This window comes from Alosa pseudoharengus, unplaced genomic scaffold (assembly GCF_046254945.1).
Source record: "Alosa pseudoharengus isolate Yale_2024_CS ecotype anadromous, Long Island Sound unplaced genomic scaffold, YU_APseudo_1.1 YU_APseudo_1.1_scf_24, whole genome shotgun sequence".
Lineage (NCBI taxonomy): Eukaryota > Metazoa > Chordata > Actinopteri > Clupeiformes > Clupeidae > Alosa > Alosa pseudoharengus.
This window is the reverse complement of record NW_027468689.1, coordinates 12931282-12948781: the sequence shown is the minus strand read 5'-3', so window position 1 is coordinate 12948781 and position 17500 is coordinate 12931282. Positions and strand designations below refer to the sequence as shown.

The following is a 17500-nucleotide window of genomic DNA, read 5'->3' as shown; positions in this document are numbered from 1 at the left end:
GGTTATTCTGACTGTTCTTTGCTACAAGGAGTTTGGATAGTCTGCCTGCCTGTTTTTCCTGTGCCCATGTTTGGTTTTTGCCTGTGTATTTTATATCTGCAGGTTTGGCTGGACAGCCTGCCCGGTTCTAGCTGTTTTCTTTGCTTGCAAACTTTGCCTGTATTTGGCTGTATTGTCCTATAGTTGACTATTATTGTCTTAGACTATTCTCTAGAGACCCGTCTTGATCTATAAGTCTACATAGATATGTAGTATAAATAGATTGATTGGTTGATGGATGGATTCAAAGATTTATAAAGATGCTAGTATGTGCAAAACCATTAAACGAACATACACAATTGAGAGCACTCAGAAGATGAGCATTCTGCTGCAGACGGCCAGAATCTGACTCACAGGTCGCTGATGCATGCACTGATCCATCTCCTACAGGGTGCTAATGGAATCTCTGCTGGGGAACTGGAACCTTGGCCTGGGTGACTAGCAGACAAGCGCATTAGCACACTAGTGGGCTAAAAGACTTAAGAACTTAGCAAGCACCTCTGTAGCATGCTGAGAGGTGACAGGAGACAGGATTCAGGAGAGAGAGAGAGAGAGAGAGAGAGAGAGAGAGAGAGACAGAGAGAGAAACAGAGAGAGGTTGCGGGGCCTATAATCTGTGTCATCAGGGGGAACCGTATGTCCTCTGTTTCATTCCCCCTGGCTGTGGCAAAACGTTAAACTCATATCCGTCCACTAGCATGGCGAAGGCAGCCGACGTGGCAGTGGGCCTCCCCTTCGGTGGACAGACTAAGAGAGAGAGCTTAATGAATGAATGCTTAATGAATCTCTCCATCTCCTCAGACAGGATCCTGAAATATGGGCTTTCACACTCTCTGATGTTTGAGAGAGAGAGAGAAAAGAGATGGGTGTAATGATGAGTGTTAAGAAAGAAAGAGAGAGGGTGGCTATGAGAAAAAGAGAATGGAAGGTAGGTCACATAAATAAAAAATGATATTTGTAAAGTACATCTTCCTAAGCTGCCAAGATACCTCATCAGTGCTACAGATGGTGATGGCAGAGAACTGTAGTGAAACAGGCACTGAAATATGCAGTGTGCCAGTGTGCTAGTTGTGTTGTCTCCTGTGGCCAAAAAAAAAAAAAGGGACCATATATTTTTTTAACCTTTCTGCTCTCTGAAAAGATGAGAATTTGATTCACAGCAAGATACAGTAAGTCACAGTTATCGGAAACGTACACATTTGAGACAATATGTAGTGTTTTTCACTGATCTCTATCATCATATTGGAGAGGCCCTCTAAGGATTGTTGGAGATATTTCTTGTAGTGGTAGATATGTGATATAGGTTTAGAAAAAAGATAACCTGCAATTCAAACCATTGCCTGTTATTGCACTCTTCAATCACATTATGTAACAAAGCTTTTCGGAGCCACAGTTTTCTCACCAGCTTTTTCACCATCTGTTTGGATATACAATGCTACAATTCTTTACATCATTCAAAGCCCTTTTTTCCACACTACATATACATATTCATGTCCCATTCACAATAGGCTAATAATCTTGTTTTTTCATGAAAAGCCATTTTTCACCCTATTCAGTTTCTGGTGTGTGGTAGAGGAAAAAAGGGGACAGTGAGAGATGAGAAGTGTTCTAGAATGTTCCATGGTGATGTGCGCAGCCAGCTGATCAGCTCTGTAGTAATCTCCCTCGTGTGTCACGCTCCATCAATCCCACACATTGCAAAGAAAGAAGAAAAGCTAGAAGTGAAGAAAAAAGAGAGATAGAGAGAAAGAGAGGGAGAGGGAGAAAAACAGCGGCTTGGCAGCTCTCGTCCATTACGGCTCCATCCCGAGGTGATTTGTGACGGCGGGCGGCGCTTGACCACTTCTCAGTTTTATCGCGGTGCTCGCTAAAGACCCTCACTAAAGGTGCCCAGTCTCTTCATTTACACCTGCAGAGGCGGCGGCAGCTGAGACTGCCGGCCGGCCGACTGGGGCGCCGGTGATTTGTGGACAGCCCAAATGAAGTGGAACCTCGCTGGCTGGGTGTCTTGGCTGTCTGGCTGGCTGGAGAAGGGTGGCCCCAGAGGGGATATCATTACACCCCCCCTCCCCCCACCCCCCACCTCCCCATTTCTCCCTCCCCAACACCAATGGCTACACAAGTGAAGGCGACATCCAGCGGAGTGGTTTTGCCTGGGGCTGGGTAAAGCTCACGCCACCTGCCCCTGCCCGGTTTGGGCAGAGCTGCCTCAATGTAGCCAGATTGGAAGCACCGCGGGGAAAAATTGCCATTGATTGAGTTGACATTAAGGAAATGGAGCAGGCGTTTGTGTTTTGAAGAATCGGCATGGGGAGATGGAAGGGGTGGGGGTTGGTTTTGGGTGGGCTGGAAGTTGGTGTGGGGTGGGGTGGGGTGGAGGTTGGTGTGGGGTGGGAGGTTGGTGTGGGGTCAGGTGGAGGTTGGTTTGGGATGGGGTGGAGGTTAATGTGGGGTGGGGTAGAGGTTGGTGTGGTGTGGGGTGGGGTAGAGGTTGGTGTGGTGTGGGGTGGGGTAGAGGTTGGGGTTGTACCCACGTGGAGAGCTTGAATGTGTTCACACTGGCGCCTCGCATGCCACCGCTTCCCGTCTCCCGTCGCGTGCAGTAATGGAGGCTCCGTATCGAACCACGCCACAAAGAGACACTGTATGAGCTGTATCGAACCACGCCACACAGACACGCTGTATGAGCCATTGAGTAATATCATCTGGATGGCATTCATAGGAACCCATTCAACATGGAGACAAGAGAGGGGGCTAGCACAGTGAGAACATAAAGGAACATTGAGACAAGAGGGGAGGCTAGCACAGTGAGAACATAAAGGAACATCGAGACAAGAGGGGAGGCTAGCACAGTGAGAACATAAAGGAACATGGAGACAAGAGGGGAGGCTAGCACAGTGAGAACATAAAGGAAGAATGGGAAAGGTGGAGAGAGGCAGGAAGTAGTATAAACGGAACTCATTCATTCATCGCATGCTACAGTCTGTTTTGTCTTGTTCGGTGCTCAAAGTGATTTCCCTTTATAGCAGGGTTCGGTGACTGCACGGCTTGTACACGTGGATAGAGATACAGGCCTGTATGGAACCTCTGTGGTGGCTGTACGGAGCCTTATAGGCAGACACATTGCAAAGAGAAAGTGAGGGAGAGAGAGGGATGGAGAGAGAAGGAATAAGACAGAGAGAAAAAAGAGAACAAGAGATTGACAAAAAGAAGATAGAGAGAGTGGATTAAAGGAAAGAGAAAGTGAGGGAGAGAGAGGGATGGAGAGAGAGGGAATAAGACAGAGAGAAAAAAGAGAACAAGAGATTGACAAAAAGAAGATAGAGAGAGTGGAGTAAAGGAAAGAGAAAGAGGGAGAGAGAAAGGGAGAGCAAGAGCAGTAACAAAGGAAGAGAGTGAGAGAACGTGGAGAGAAGGAGTGAAAGAGAAAAGCTGGGAAGGACAGGGGACCAGGGGACTGTGTGAATGTGTCCCCTTCTGCCCCACTGACCACGTTAAGCGCTCAGATGTACGGGCAAGCTGCTGACTGCCAGGGAGCTATGGAGGAGGCAGCCTCCAGGGGACATCATGGCCAGTCCTGTGGAGGATTCTCTCTCTCTCTCTCTCTCTCTCTCTCTTTCTTTCTTTCTCTCTCTCTTTCTCTCAGTCTATCTTACCCTCTTTTTCTCTTTTTCACTCTCTGTCTTACTCTTCAGTTTTTCTCATTCTGTCATTCTCAATTCAAAGCAATTGTCAAAGTAAATACAGTAAATAAATTAAGAAAACATCAACATTTAGAATAAAATAGAATGATATAACAGTATTACAACAGTATGTGTGCTTAAAGCATACGTAGACAGACAGACAGGCACACACACACACACACACACACACACACACACACACACACACACCACACAGTGGTACAGTATACCAGGGGCAACTTCTTCAATCATCACTTGATTAGAAGTACTGACAGTAAGCCTCCTTTGGACTTTGAATACTATGTGAATACTTTGACATCGGATATGAAAAGCCCCTTTAGAAAAGGCACATCACAGAGAGCAACACACTGTGTTTTTAAATGGTTTAGTGACAGTTATGGCAGTGAGATTGGTTCAGTTGAAGTAGACCTGCATTTAGACTATCTTACCAGTTTTGTCAAAAGAGATACAGAGGCGCCACTGTTCCTGCACACACAGAGAAGGAGTCGATATTTGTGTTCAGATTCAGACTGGATTTAAAAAGGTTCTGATGTGGATAATGGGGACCAAAGCACAATCAAACAAAGCAGAGAGCTGAAACTGCTTATTGAAGAGGCGCTTTATTAAAAGCTGTTGGTGTTACAGGTTGATTGAACCTCAGAGTCACATTTTCAGCATTATTATAGACCCAATGCCATATCAGGCTCAACACTCTTAGTGGAATAGAGTCATGCTTTTGTATTCCCGAGAAATGAAAAAGAAGTAACTACACCATAGCAAGCTCTGTACTGTATCAGTAGATGCGTTGTTATATGCTGCATGCTCTTTTGCCATATCTCCTTTCTAAAGATATGACAGAGGAGGTACTGTGGCAATGGACACAATGCCAGCCAGCACAATACTGCATATGTCAGTAGATAGCACTGTGTGAAGTGTATTAGTAGGATGCAGATGTATTTCATTGTGAGAGAGAAAGAGAGAGAGAGAGAGAGAGAGTGTGTGTGTGTGTGTGTGTGTGTGTGTGTGTGTGTGTGTGTGTGTGTGTGTGTGTGTGTGTGTGTGTGTGTGTGTGAGAGAGAGAGTGTGTTTGTGTGTGTGTTAGTAGGATGCAGATGTATTTCATTGTGAGATCTCCACTCAGGCAGTCGTGACTGTGTAAGTGGGACTGCAGGAGGAGTGTGCATCTGCTCTCTCCCTCCTCCTCAGAGCAGGAGGCCCGTCATTATCAGGATGGCGCTGAAGCTAATTGGGTCCCGCTAATCATGTAAACATTTCCCATGGTCTCACAGTCTAATAGTCTCTCTCTCTTACACACACATGCACACACACACACGCACACACACACACACACACACACACACACACACACACACACACACACGCACACACACACACACACACACACACACACACACACACACACACACACACACACACACACACACACACACACACACACACACACACCTATACTGTATACAAACACAACTACTTTACATTCACCCACATACACATACAGTAATCACAGACCATGATATGAACATGATATGAAATGATGCACAGATTCGTGTCACTATCATATTGTTTATGTGGGTGGCTATGGTGGATTTTTATGCATAATAACTTGGTGTTACCATCCTTCTTGACGGCAATGGTTTCCCAAAGGAGCTTTTACATCAAGGTGATTGCAGTTGCCTTTGTTTACTTAGCAGATGTTTTCTGGAGAGATTTGTTATTGAGTTCTGCTAGATGGCATCTGGGAAAAAGAATATTTTTTACCCGTATTTCTCTTGATTGATCTGCATTTTGATTTGAACCCTGTTCAAGTTCAGTTGTTTCAGAGCTTTGAAGAGTCTGATTTAAGACCACACACAATTTCAAATCATTTAGGTTGCGATTTTTCCCAAGCACTTACAAAGAATGCAGGAAAGTTACATTTTTATAAAGTTTGAGTCATAAAAAAAAACGCTCGCAAGTTTGTTTAATTATGAATATTCATGAGGATTGTTTGTTCACATAATTGAATTCATTAACATACATTTGATTGTGTGTCTGAGACTTTCATCCAAAGTACCTTATTATGCAGTGGATTAATTCATGAATGTATTTATTAATATACACTGTATACGCTACAATATGCTACTGTATGCTACTTCTAAATGAGCTTCATCTTTCAACCTTTCTGACATTTCCGTCTCTGGCGACATTTCTAGTCATTAAGGTAACAAGTCAAGGGCCGTAGTCAATCTTCTGTGCTAGTGATGGCATGCAGATCATGTAGACTCTACCACTATCCCTGGAGAATCTGTACTTTACTGTACATTCTATGCTGTCATTTTCTTTGTGTGTGAGCAGAAATCGCGAGGCCTTAACCTTTCTCGGCTCAGCAATGGGGCACATCATTGTTACCGTGGAGATGCTTGAGTTGGTTAAGGTGGTCGACATGTACTGTAGAACAGCCATTGTTGTCTCATACTGGAGTCAAGAGGAAGGTTGATAGCTGTGAGTCGGCAGAGAAAGACCGACAATATAACCAAAAGGAACAAAAAGGAAAAAAAAAACAATTTGAGAAGGAGAAAGAGAGAAAAAGGCAGAGAAAGTGAGAGAGTCCAAACAGTCCAAATTCAATTTGATGCATTTACGGTACATCAAAAACATACACAAGCATCACAAATGCCCCCCCCCCCAACACACACACACACACACAAACACAGTCACCCTCTCACACATGCATACAATTTCAATAATTGCTGTGAATTATTCAAGCATTTTTTCACCCCATGCAAGCCGACTGAAGCCAACTAAGTAGTCTTCTGCATCTCTACATTGTACACTAGCTGAGCCATAGGGAACCTTTCATTATCCAGCCCCTACACAGCCTCCCAACCCCACCCCACCCCCACTCCACCCCCCCCATCTCTCCTTCCACCCACTTCAAACGCGGCCTTGGAAGCCTCGGTGGTCGTTAGCCCTGCCACAATGTAATGAAATGAAGAAACACAATTATTGCTGGGCCAGCAATATGAGGTGGAGCCCCCACTTCACTTTCCTCGAAGAGGAATAACATGTAATTAACGAGACGACCACGGACGCCTGGATAGTGGCAATAACGCTGTTATAAATGACTCTGGTATTTACCCATAGGATAGTCATTTACAGGGATGGCAGACGGATGACTTTAATGTGTACTGTGTAAACTAATCTCCTGCACATAGGGATTGGGCGTTAATACATATAATTAAAGTCTACAGGAAGAGAGAGGAAGAGATAGTTATTTTTTTTGGAAAATTCACACTCATACACTCATATAGCACATGCACACACCCATATGCACACACACACACACACACACACACACACACACACACACACACACACAGGATGTGTTTTGCATGTCCTAGTTTTTCACTTTTCAGTTTTTCAACTCTCTGGTTGTATATGAAACTGACCTTGGTGACTGTCACGGGGGATGTATGTGTGGGTAAACAACATCGCTAATGATTACAGTACACACCTAAACATCTCTTATCGCTAACGTGCTTTGGTCACGTTGTACTCTCATTTTCAGCAGCTGTCATGAAACATCAAACAGCCTTGAGAGCGAGCGGTCGCGAGCGGTTCTCTGGCGACGGTGCTGGTGCTGGTGCTGATGCTGGTGTTCGTCTGATCGCTTATCTCCTTATTCCAAACACACTTAGTTAGGAGTTGTCACGGAAACGCGGCCAGCAGCCCAACATGTGGCCCAGATGGAGACGATGACTCATGCCAGATCAGGGCCAGATCGGAACCAAATCCACTCCGGATCAGCTGTTATCTGGGAATGTGTTTAATGTGACAGGAGAGAGAGAGAGAGAGAGAGAGAGAGAGAGAGAGAGAGAGAGAGAGAGAGAGAGAGAGAGAGAGAGAGTGTGTGTGAGAGAGTGTGTGTGAGGGTGTGTGTGAGGGTGTGTGTGTGTGTGTGTGTGTGAGTGTGGCATGTTAGCTGCCATCTTGTCATGGTGCATTGTGGCTGGTTGGCTCGAGCGACAGCACCGACAGCCACAGCAGCTTTATTATGCCGTCCTAGAAATCAATTTTCCCACCACTATCTCTCTCTCTCTCCCTCTCTCTCTCTGTCTCTCTCTCTCATCCACTCATCTACTCATCACTCTCTCTCTCTCATTCACTCTTCCACTCTCTCTCTCTATCTCTCACTCATCCACTCTCTCTTTCTCTCTCTCATTCACTCTTCCACTCTCTCTCTGTCTCTCTCTCTCACTCATCCACTCTCTATCTTTCTCTCTCTCACACTCATCCACTATCTCTCTCTCTCTCTCATTCACTTTTCCACTGTCTCTCTATCTCTCTGGCCAGGGAATAAATTAGGCCTTCACGACTGTGGATATTGTTATTCTTTGTAATTAATTTAATACCGGAAGGACATATATCCATGATCAGAAACTCTCTTTCTCTCTCTGTCTCTCTCTCTTTCTCTCTCTCTCTCTCTCACTCACACACACACACACACACACACACCACACACATATATTTAACACAACTATACACAGAGCTCCTGGCAAATAATGTTCATGCTGCTATTAATATTGATTTGATGGCAGCCCAGTTAATAGATTTGGAAGTGCTGGCTCGGATCCCAGTGCGGGTGAAATGGCAAACAAGCCTGCGCTCTGTCCATGAAGCAAACTAGCTGAGTCAGTGGCTGAATGCTAATGTCTGTCACAGAGGGGTGGGAAGGTTGTGTGTGTGTGTGTGTGTGTGTGTGTGTGTGTGTGTGTGTGTGTGTGTGTGTGTGTGTGTGTGTGTGTGTGTGTGTGTGTTTGAGTGTGTGTGTGTGTGTGTGTGTGTGTTTGAGTGTGTGGGCAGATGTTTCTCCGCCATGCTTTGTGGATGCTCTAGAGCCAACACAACACCATGCATTTCAAGGAGGCAGACGCGGCACGCGTTGTCTTTTCGTCAGCACAAAAGTAAAAAAGTAATAACAAAATAACAAAATATACAAACTGTGGCTTCTAAGAAAGTGCCACGTTGCAAAGCCCTTTGCTGTCTGCACATAGTGAGAGCGCAGAGAGTCATTTTTGCCCTGGGGGATCAGAAAGTCCGAAAGTCCATTTGCCTGAGGGTGGACCTGGCAGTGCTGAGAGGTCATGCTGGGTAACAGAAGTCTTGGGTGCCGCACTCTCTCTTCCTCTCTCCTCCTCTCTCTTCCTCTCTCTTCCTCCTTCCTCTCTCTCTTCCTCTCTCCTCCTCTCTCCTCCTCTCTCTTCCTCTCTCCTCTTCTCTCCTCCTCTCTCCTCCTCTCTCTTCCTCTCCTCCTCTCTCCTCCTCTCTCTTCCTCTCTCTTCCTCTCTCCTCCTCTCTCCTCCTCTCTCTTCCTCTCCTCCTCTCTCCTCCTCTCTCCTCCTCTCTCTTCCTCTCTCTTCTTCTATCCTCCTCTCTCTTCCTCTCTCTTCCTCCTTCCTCTCTCTCTTCCTCTCTCCTCCTCTCTCTTCCTCCTTCCTCTCTCTCCTCCTCTCTCTTCCTCTCTCTTCCTCTCTCCTCCTCTCTCTTCCTCTCTCTTCCTCTATCCTCCTCTCTCTTCCTCTCTCTTCCTCCTTCCTCTCTCTCTTCCTCTCTCCTCCTCTCTCTTCCTCCTTCCTCTCTCTCCTCCTCTCTCTTCCTCTCTCTTCCTCTATCCTCCTCTCTCTTCCTCTCTCTTCCTCCTTCCTCTCTCTCCTCCTCTCTCTTCCTCCTTCCTCTCTCTCCTCCTCTCTTCCTCTCTCTTCCTCTCTCTTCCTCTCTCCTCCTCTCTCTTCCTCCTTCCTCTCTCTCTTCCTCACTCTTCCTCTCTTCTTCTATCCTCTCTCCTCTCTCTTATTTTCTCTTCCTCTCTTCTTCTCTCCTCCTCTCTCTTATTTTCTCTCCCTCTCTCTTCTTCTCTCTTCTTCTCTCTTCCTCTCTCCTCCCATCTTTGCCCCACTTCCTCCAGCAGTGTATCGGCTAAAGAAAATGCTCAGCTGGATAAAGGAAATAAAGGAAATTAATGTGGGGCTGGTGCTGCCCACTGCTTGGACAGAAATAGACAGTGGACTCCCCCTTACCCTGTGTGTGTGTGTGTGTGTGTGTGTGTGTGTGTGTGTGTGTGTGTGTGTGTGCGTCCGTGTGTGTGCGTCCGTGTGTGTGTGTGTGTGTGTGTCTGTGTGTGTGCGTCCGTGTGTGTGTGTGTGTGTGTGTGTGTGTGTGTGTGTGTGTGTGTGTGTGTGTGTGTGTGTCTGTGTGTGTGTGTGATAACAAGAGTTTCTGTGTGTATGGAGTATGTTTTAAAAATTGTGTGTGTGTGTGTGTGTGTGAGTGAATTTGTGTGTGTGTGTGTGTGTTTGTGTGTGTGTCTGTGTTTGCATGTTCAGTAATTGCAGTGTGTTGCAATGACAGAGGCGTGTGCCTTTGAAAGCACAAACTCTTTGCCGGTGTTTTGATCTTCTCCTCTGCGGGCCGATGCTTTCTCCAGGCTGCTTCCTTCTCTCTTCCCCATGTTTGCCATCCTCCACCTTCGCGGGCTCCTCCATCTCCATCTTCCCCACCCACCAGACGCCAGGGTTTACATCTCCATCTGCTCACCATCCCGCCTCCTCCCTCTCCTCCCCTTTCTCCTCCTTTTCCTCCAGGATGGTTGAGGAGCGCGGGCGTGTTGACGGGAGAAAGGAAGGGTAGGAGAAAACGTTGGATGGAAAGAGACAAGGCTGTTTGGAAAGCTCAGCGTCAGGGTGATGTCTTATTAGGACGGTTGGTTGTACTGAGACAGACGTACTGCCTGCTCTGAACGCAGACGTTCTCCCCCGGAAGAATGAGAACGAAAACAAATTAGAAAACAAAAACACAGACACAAGGCTATACCAGTCATGCTGGACTGAACACAGACACAAGGCTATACCAGTCATGATGGACTGAACACAGACACAAGGCTATACCAGTCATGCTGGACTGAACACAGACACAAGGCTATACCAGTCATGCTGCACTGAACACAGACACAAGGCTATACCAGTCATGCTGGACTGAACACAGACACAAGGCTATACCAGTCATGCTGGACTGAACACAGACACAAGGCTATACCAGTCATGATGGACTGAACACAGACACAAGGCTATACCAGTCATGCTGGACTGAACACAGACACAAGGCTATACCAGTCATGATGGACTGAACACAGACACAAGGCTATACCAGTCATGATGGACTGAACACAGACCAGTTCTGCTGGACTGAACACAGACACAAGGCTATACCAGTCATGATGGACTGAACACAGACCAGTTCTGCTGGACTGAACACAGACACAAGGCTATACCAGTCATGATGGACTGAACACAGACACAAGGCTATACCAGTCATGATGGACTGAACACAGACACAAGGCTATACCAGTCATGCTGGACTGAACACAGACCAGTTCTGCTGGACTGAACACAGACACAAGGCTATACCAGTCATGATGGACTGAACACAGACACAAGGCTATACCAGTTCTGCTGGACTGCAGCATGTGCTGATATGCTTTGCCTGTGGTGGGTTCAAATTGGACAAGCAAAGGGGCAAGAGGCAAATTAACTTTTTCATTTTGATAATTGTGTTTGGACATTCTAGATTGTGCATGCATTCATCTTTGTTTGTTCAAGACTGTCCTAAAGTTCATGTATTGTGACAGAGAACTACTTCAGAACACTTCTGTGTGTGTGTGTGTGTGTGTGTGTGTGTGTGTGTGTGTGTGTGTGTGTGTGGTCTCAGTGCTCTCAAATCAAACAAAACAACTGTTTCACAACCATTTTGCCTTTGTTTGTTATTTTGAACCCACATGTTCCCTTGCCACAGCATCCTATGGCTGACTGATGAGGCACATTCTATGCACTCCAAACACAAAACAATCTCTCCCTGCGTTTCCTTCATTGGCTCACAGAGAGAATCATCCTGCACTGTCACACTGCGTTCCTGCATGCCTCTCACACAGATCTGCAACACTGTCTCTCACAGCAAGGTGGTTGGCGGTTCTGCAAGTGAGATGTCGGAACATATTAACACCATAAGTCTTCCTATCTAGCGTCTCCAGTCAAGAGCTGCAATTTCCTCTGCTGCTACAGTACGTGCTGAAAGACATGTTTTCTGCCGACATAAACAACCAGGCAATTAAATAAACATCAGGCTTGTTGAGATATCGAAGCCTTTCCAAGTTTCCATGCAAAGTGGCAATTGTTTACCAGAGGGAGGTTGAGGGAGATGTGAAATGATGTGGTGTGTATTTCACGGTTAAGACAGCGATTTGCGATCAGTAGGTGCATTACGCCGTCATGTTGCCACTGTGAGTCACCTGCTCAGCTGATAAGGCTTGGCTCAGACGCTGCCGACGCCGACGCGGCATGTTCCATGTTTGTGTTTGCCGAGGGGATGAAACACTCTGGGATTCTCGTTTGACTGCAGTGGCCTTATCTCTGACTTGCCTCTTGTTTAGAAATGCGTGATCAAGTTCCGGCAGCCTCCGTTGATGATATGGGGCTTTACTGTCAAAGGACTGGTTTTAAAGCTGCTATGCATTCTTTTTACTTGAAACCGTTCAACATGACCGAGAAACCGCAACATCACGTGAAGAAACAACTATTTTAGATTAGATTAGATTAAATGACTGTATTGTCTTTGCACAAGTAAAATTCACTACAATGAAATGCACTATCTAACTTAGTGCAAATAGCAGATAAAATGCTGTTGAGACAGTATTTACAGGATATATAAATAGTTTGTAATAGAATGATGTATTGTATGTATATATGAAGTATTATGTGCTGTAGCAAGTACAAACAGATGGCTGATAAATAGATAACAGTTGATGGATAGATAGTACATTTTAACCTTTTCAAGTACTACAGATTGAGCGCCATATAGACAGCCATAGTAAATAGATAGATAGGTAGTAAATAGATGATAAATAGATAATAGATATGTTGATGGCAAATGTCAAAAATGTCTATGTTCTGTGTTGCCCCGATATCCACTGAAATTAGCATGCAAACCAGCCAGTTCTGGGCCATCCCTCTTGTAATGTCACTTTGTACCTTGTGTGAGGTGGTATTAAATACAAAGCAAGTTAATGGCAGAGTGCCGTTGTGAATGTAATGGTGAATTGAAGACAGCTTGAATCCTACAGAAGCCTACAGTTAGCCCCTTAACACACAGCTGCAGCACAGAAGCAGTCTGCATGGCAGAGGGGGCCTGTCTTTACCCGTGTCGTTGACAGACACAAAGACATGCACTGGTCTGTCAGCCATCTGCATGTGAGAGTTTAATGCTTTGAGACTCAGGGCTAGTCTTCTTCTTATGTCGTTTGGACTTTCACCTCATATTTTCAGTTTTTTGTGTGGTTAAGAAAAGAAGGAGAAGAAAGTCTTTGCAAGGCTTAATGGATCAGGTCTGTCATCTGGCCGTAACCTTGACAGAAGAGCCGGAGCGTTTCAGCGAGATAGCCGTGCCAATCAACCTGACACCTGTGTGTGTGTGTGTGTGTGTGTGTGTGTGTGTGTGTGTGTGTGTGTGTGGAGTGCCAGTACTCTCCTCTTTAAGGCTCTCCTGAGCTCCAAAGTCATGGGCTTCTTTCCCCGTGGCTGTCGAGACAATTGAAATTCCCTTTTCATTTGAATTTCATAAATAATGTAGGTTCTCACCATTCCTGTCTTCGGAGGGCTGTCTTCTATAGGTGACTTAGCAGCTGTCAAAAGGCTTCTTGCTTCTCTGGGCTCAGATTGAAAATGTCCATCCTAATTGCCCTCTTTAAAAGGTATAAAATAGTAAAAGAGCCTCAATATTTTAAATAGCAGAGGATAGACAGTGGCCTCCCATACAAAATGTTCCTGGAGCTGCACGTGAACAGCAAGACACTAACAGCACTGTAAGCATGATTGGCAGCAAGACACTAACAGCACTGTAAGCATGATTGGCAGCAAGACACTAACAGCACTGTAAGCATGGGTGTGATTGGCTGCCAGCATAAACAGTATGCTCATGATGATGATGATGATGATGATGATGTCTGTTTAACTGTATTAGAAGTTGCTTTGAATGAAACTGTCTGTTCTGGAATACATGTACAATTACAAGTGTTGAACAACCCTTTCTTTTTTGAGGGGTTAATGAAGTTCTTCACTTGGTTGTTTCTTGGTTGTACGTCTGTTCATGGAGACGTGTTCATGTGTTGTGTTGTGCAGATCTGCTGGCGGTTCCTAAGCGTGTTCATGTGTTGTGTTGTGCAGATCTGCTGGCGGTTCCTAAGCGTGTTCATGTTCTGTGTGCAGATCTGCTGGCGGTTCCTAAGCGTGTTCATGTTCTGTGTGCAGATCTGCTGGCGGTCCCTAAGCACCCGTATGCAGCCATGGAGAACTGGGGGCTTAGTGTGTTTGTGGAACAGAAGATCCTGCTGGACCCTGAGATATCGTCCTTCTCCTACCAGATGGAGCTGACCATGGTGGTCGTGCACGAGATCTGCCACCAGGTAAGCACCCTATACACATACGCGCACGCACACACACACACACACACACACACACACACACACACACACACACACACACACACACTCACACACAAATTTAAACCAGTGATCCACTGGTAAAACAAGCACATTGCCAACTCTTCAAGACCATTGAAAATTGGAATTGTCTTATTAAGGGGCCTTTCATTTGTACAGTATGGTTTGTCCTTCCCTGTACATTCATCTTGTAGAGACAGAGAGACAAAGAAACTGAAGGAGAGAGAGATTTGATGATCTGTTATGTAGGATGAAACCGATGCCTAGAAGATCACACGGCTGTTGCCAGTATCCTTCACTATCTTCTCCGTGCTGCACTCTAATGCTGCTATCAGCCAATCCATTTGATGTACTGTAGGAATCATCTGTGGCTTGCACTGGAGCTCCTAATGAAGGTGCATTAGCCCGGGCTAAAAGAGCTACCGAAGCTGGAAGCACTCTGAGAGCCCTTTGATCTGGCCAGCTCGGCTAAGCACACGCTGATCTGCAGTGCGCTATAAGATAAGATGTTCTCCGAAAGCAGGTCATGTACGTTTAGTCAGAAAACTGTAACACACTGATCTAGTTTGTGCTACTGCAACAATGAGCGGTTCTGAGACAAACAGTGCCTAAAGCCCAGGAGTTTATTCATTTAAAGTATTGTTTGTGAAGCTCATTTTGTGTTTTGGGGTTATTTTTTCCTATTCATGCTTTTGGAAATGGCCTATTTCCACATCAGCCATTGGAAGCTGTACGTTAAATATTTTACATCTTTCAAAAGTGTGGAGTAATGGTAGTGTTTCACTAATGATACTTCAAAGTCAACTAGAAAAGTTTTTTTTTTTAGGTGCAGCAAACTTTTCAAAGTTGTAATCCATATCAGCTTTTACAAAACTTACTGCAAGTGCTGTATTAAGTCCTCTGTGGAAATCTCACTGCTTGACCTTGCGCCATGATTGATGACCATGGGAAGAGAACATCAGATTATCTCCCCTCTTTAAAACCTGGTACCTTCCATTACAGTTTCAATCGACCCCCCCACCACCCCCCATTTTATGTCACAAACTCTAAATACTCTGTTCTTCCACACAGCATTTTTGCGAAGTTGTTTACAGGCCTAGTGAAGAAAAGTGAAAGGAAGACATCTGCAGCCGTTGAAGCTGCCATCTTCTTCTCTTTTTTTTTTTTGCTGCGCTATAAAACATGCACCATTAAAGATTTAAGTCGACAGATTTACAGCCGCGAATTGTATTTACGGTCGTCTGTGCTCATTTGATCGGAAGGTTTATCTCCTCGTTTCAGACAAGACCGGGGCCGGGGGAAGAGAACACTGTGCCTCTGCTGGAGTAATTGGGTGTGTGGAAGGGGCCAAACGCATCGTGTGAGGAGTGTCCATAGGGGCTGGACAGGTTGGAGGGTTTGGGTCGGAATAACGTTGCTGCACTGTGTCTGCACCACAGCCTTCTCACGGCCTTCTCCTGCACATCCTCTATGGATGTTGTTTGTTTTTCTCTCTACTTCCTCCACTTCTTTTGTGCTCTTGCGTTCTGTCTTTCTTTGTCTCGTCTTTAGCTTGTTATTTTTGTATTCAAGTCTTTCAGCTCTGTCTCTCCATATTTCCCTCTCTCTCTCTCTCTCTTTCTCTCTCCCTCTCTCTCACACACACACACACACACACACGCACACACATGCCAGACAAGCTCCCAAGCTTGTATCATCCTGCTGCTGTTCTGTAACCTACTTTTAGTGGCGGCATCATTGCAGTTTATTAGGGGAAGATCAAACACATCCAGTGAAGGCCATCACAAGGGGAGCGGTGCAGCTCCATATTTTTGGGAACGTTGAAAAGCAATTCTCACCCACACTGCCCCCCCCCCCCCTCCCCCCACACACACACCAGAAATTCAGTGAAATAGTTTTTGGGAAAAATATTTTCATCTTGCCCCATTTTTATCCTCCCCCCCCCCCTATTGTGCACCCGCTTTTGTTGCCGTGGAATGGTGGTGCTACTGGGGATTGTTTGGGTCGCGCTTTTGTTGAGAGATTATTCGCCGAGGTTGTTGGAGAGCGTCTCTGCCGGCTCAGAGCAAACGAGCAAGCAAGCAAGTGAGCGGATCCTGATTCTGAATCATGCCCCCCCCCCCCCTCTCTCATTGTGTGCGTGTGTTTCAGACAGTGCATAGTGTGATCTCTGCTGCAGCATGTTGATAAAAGTCTCCATGGAAGGAGTTTGGCTGTGTTGGGTGGGGGTGGGGGGTGGGTTTGGGGTGTAAATGTCAGATCATCCTGCTGATGTCCTTCCTTCCTTTTATTTGCCATTGTGTTCTTGAGGCGGGTGGGCTTAAGGGGGGGGGGCGTCAGTTTGGGTGTATGCTGGCACAGAACCATCCCCATAAACTCCTGCAGATAAGACGGTTCATGCAGAGCTTTGAATGTGGGTCATCTGATATGTCCCCCCCCCCATCTCCACTCTCTCCACTTCTCAGCACCATCACAAGTGTATTGATTGAATTGGCTTAATGTCATCACTGGGCGAAGCGTTATTACAGAGCAGCGCAGAGAAAGACAAGCAAGTATCCAGGCAGATATCCGAGCTCTCCTATCATAGCAGGATCTGTGTGTCCATTCAGCTTGATGGCGGTCTCCTTTTTCCTGCTGATAGACTCTTTACACAGTGGACCAATGGTTTGTATGGTACAGAGTGGAAGACAACAGGATGGGTGAAAGACAGAGGATGCGTCTGTGTGTGTGTGTGTGTGTGTGTGTGTGTGTGTGTGTGTGTGTGTGTGGTGTGTGTGTGGGAGTGAGTGAAAGAAAAGCCATGCTGAACCTCTCAACCTCCTTTGATGGCATCCTCTCATCATCTCTGTCTCGTGACCTCTATCTTGATCACACGACCTTTGGAGGATCAGATCAGATTCTCGCAGGCTACATCTCCGCTCATGAATTTTTATGAGGACAATACCAGTAGTCGAGAGAGTTCATTATTTATGCCACTTCCGTGTGCATACTTCACTGTGATGCGAGCATTCCTCTCTGTGCTCACGGTAAGGCTTACATTGATAGTAACACACGCAGTGGCCTTGAGAACAATGAGAAGTACCTACTAGACTGTATCGCATTAAGCAATCTCAGACCTCACACACTCATGCAGTAGATACTCAGTTACAGTAGGTCCTCAGCTGTGTATTATAGCTCTCCTTTGGTGGGATACTTTCTAAATCAAGTTATTTCTCCGAATTACATGTAGTCA

General features: G+C 45.8%; 1 protein-coding gene across 1 annotated transcript in view; it reads left to right on the top strand.

Moving 5' to 3' along the window:
* The window catches only part of LOC143141937 (thyrotropin-releasing hormone-degrading ectoenzyme-like), a 145585-nt gene that overhangs the window by 50692 nt on the left and 77393 nt on the right, over window positions 1-17500 (top strand). Inside the window, exon 4 of the mRNA XM_076302617.1 lies at window positions 14078-14232. Within this exon, the coding sequence (XP_076158732.1) occupies window positions 14078-14232 (155 nt within the window). The remainder of the gene's footprint in view (window positions 1-14077; window positions 14233-17500) is intronic.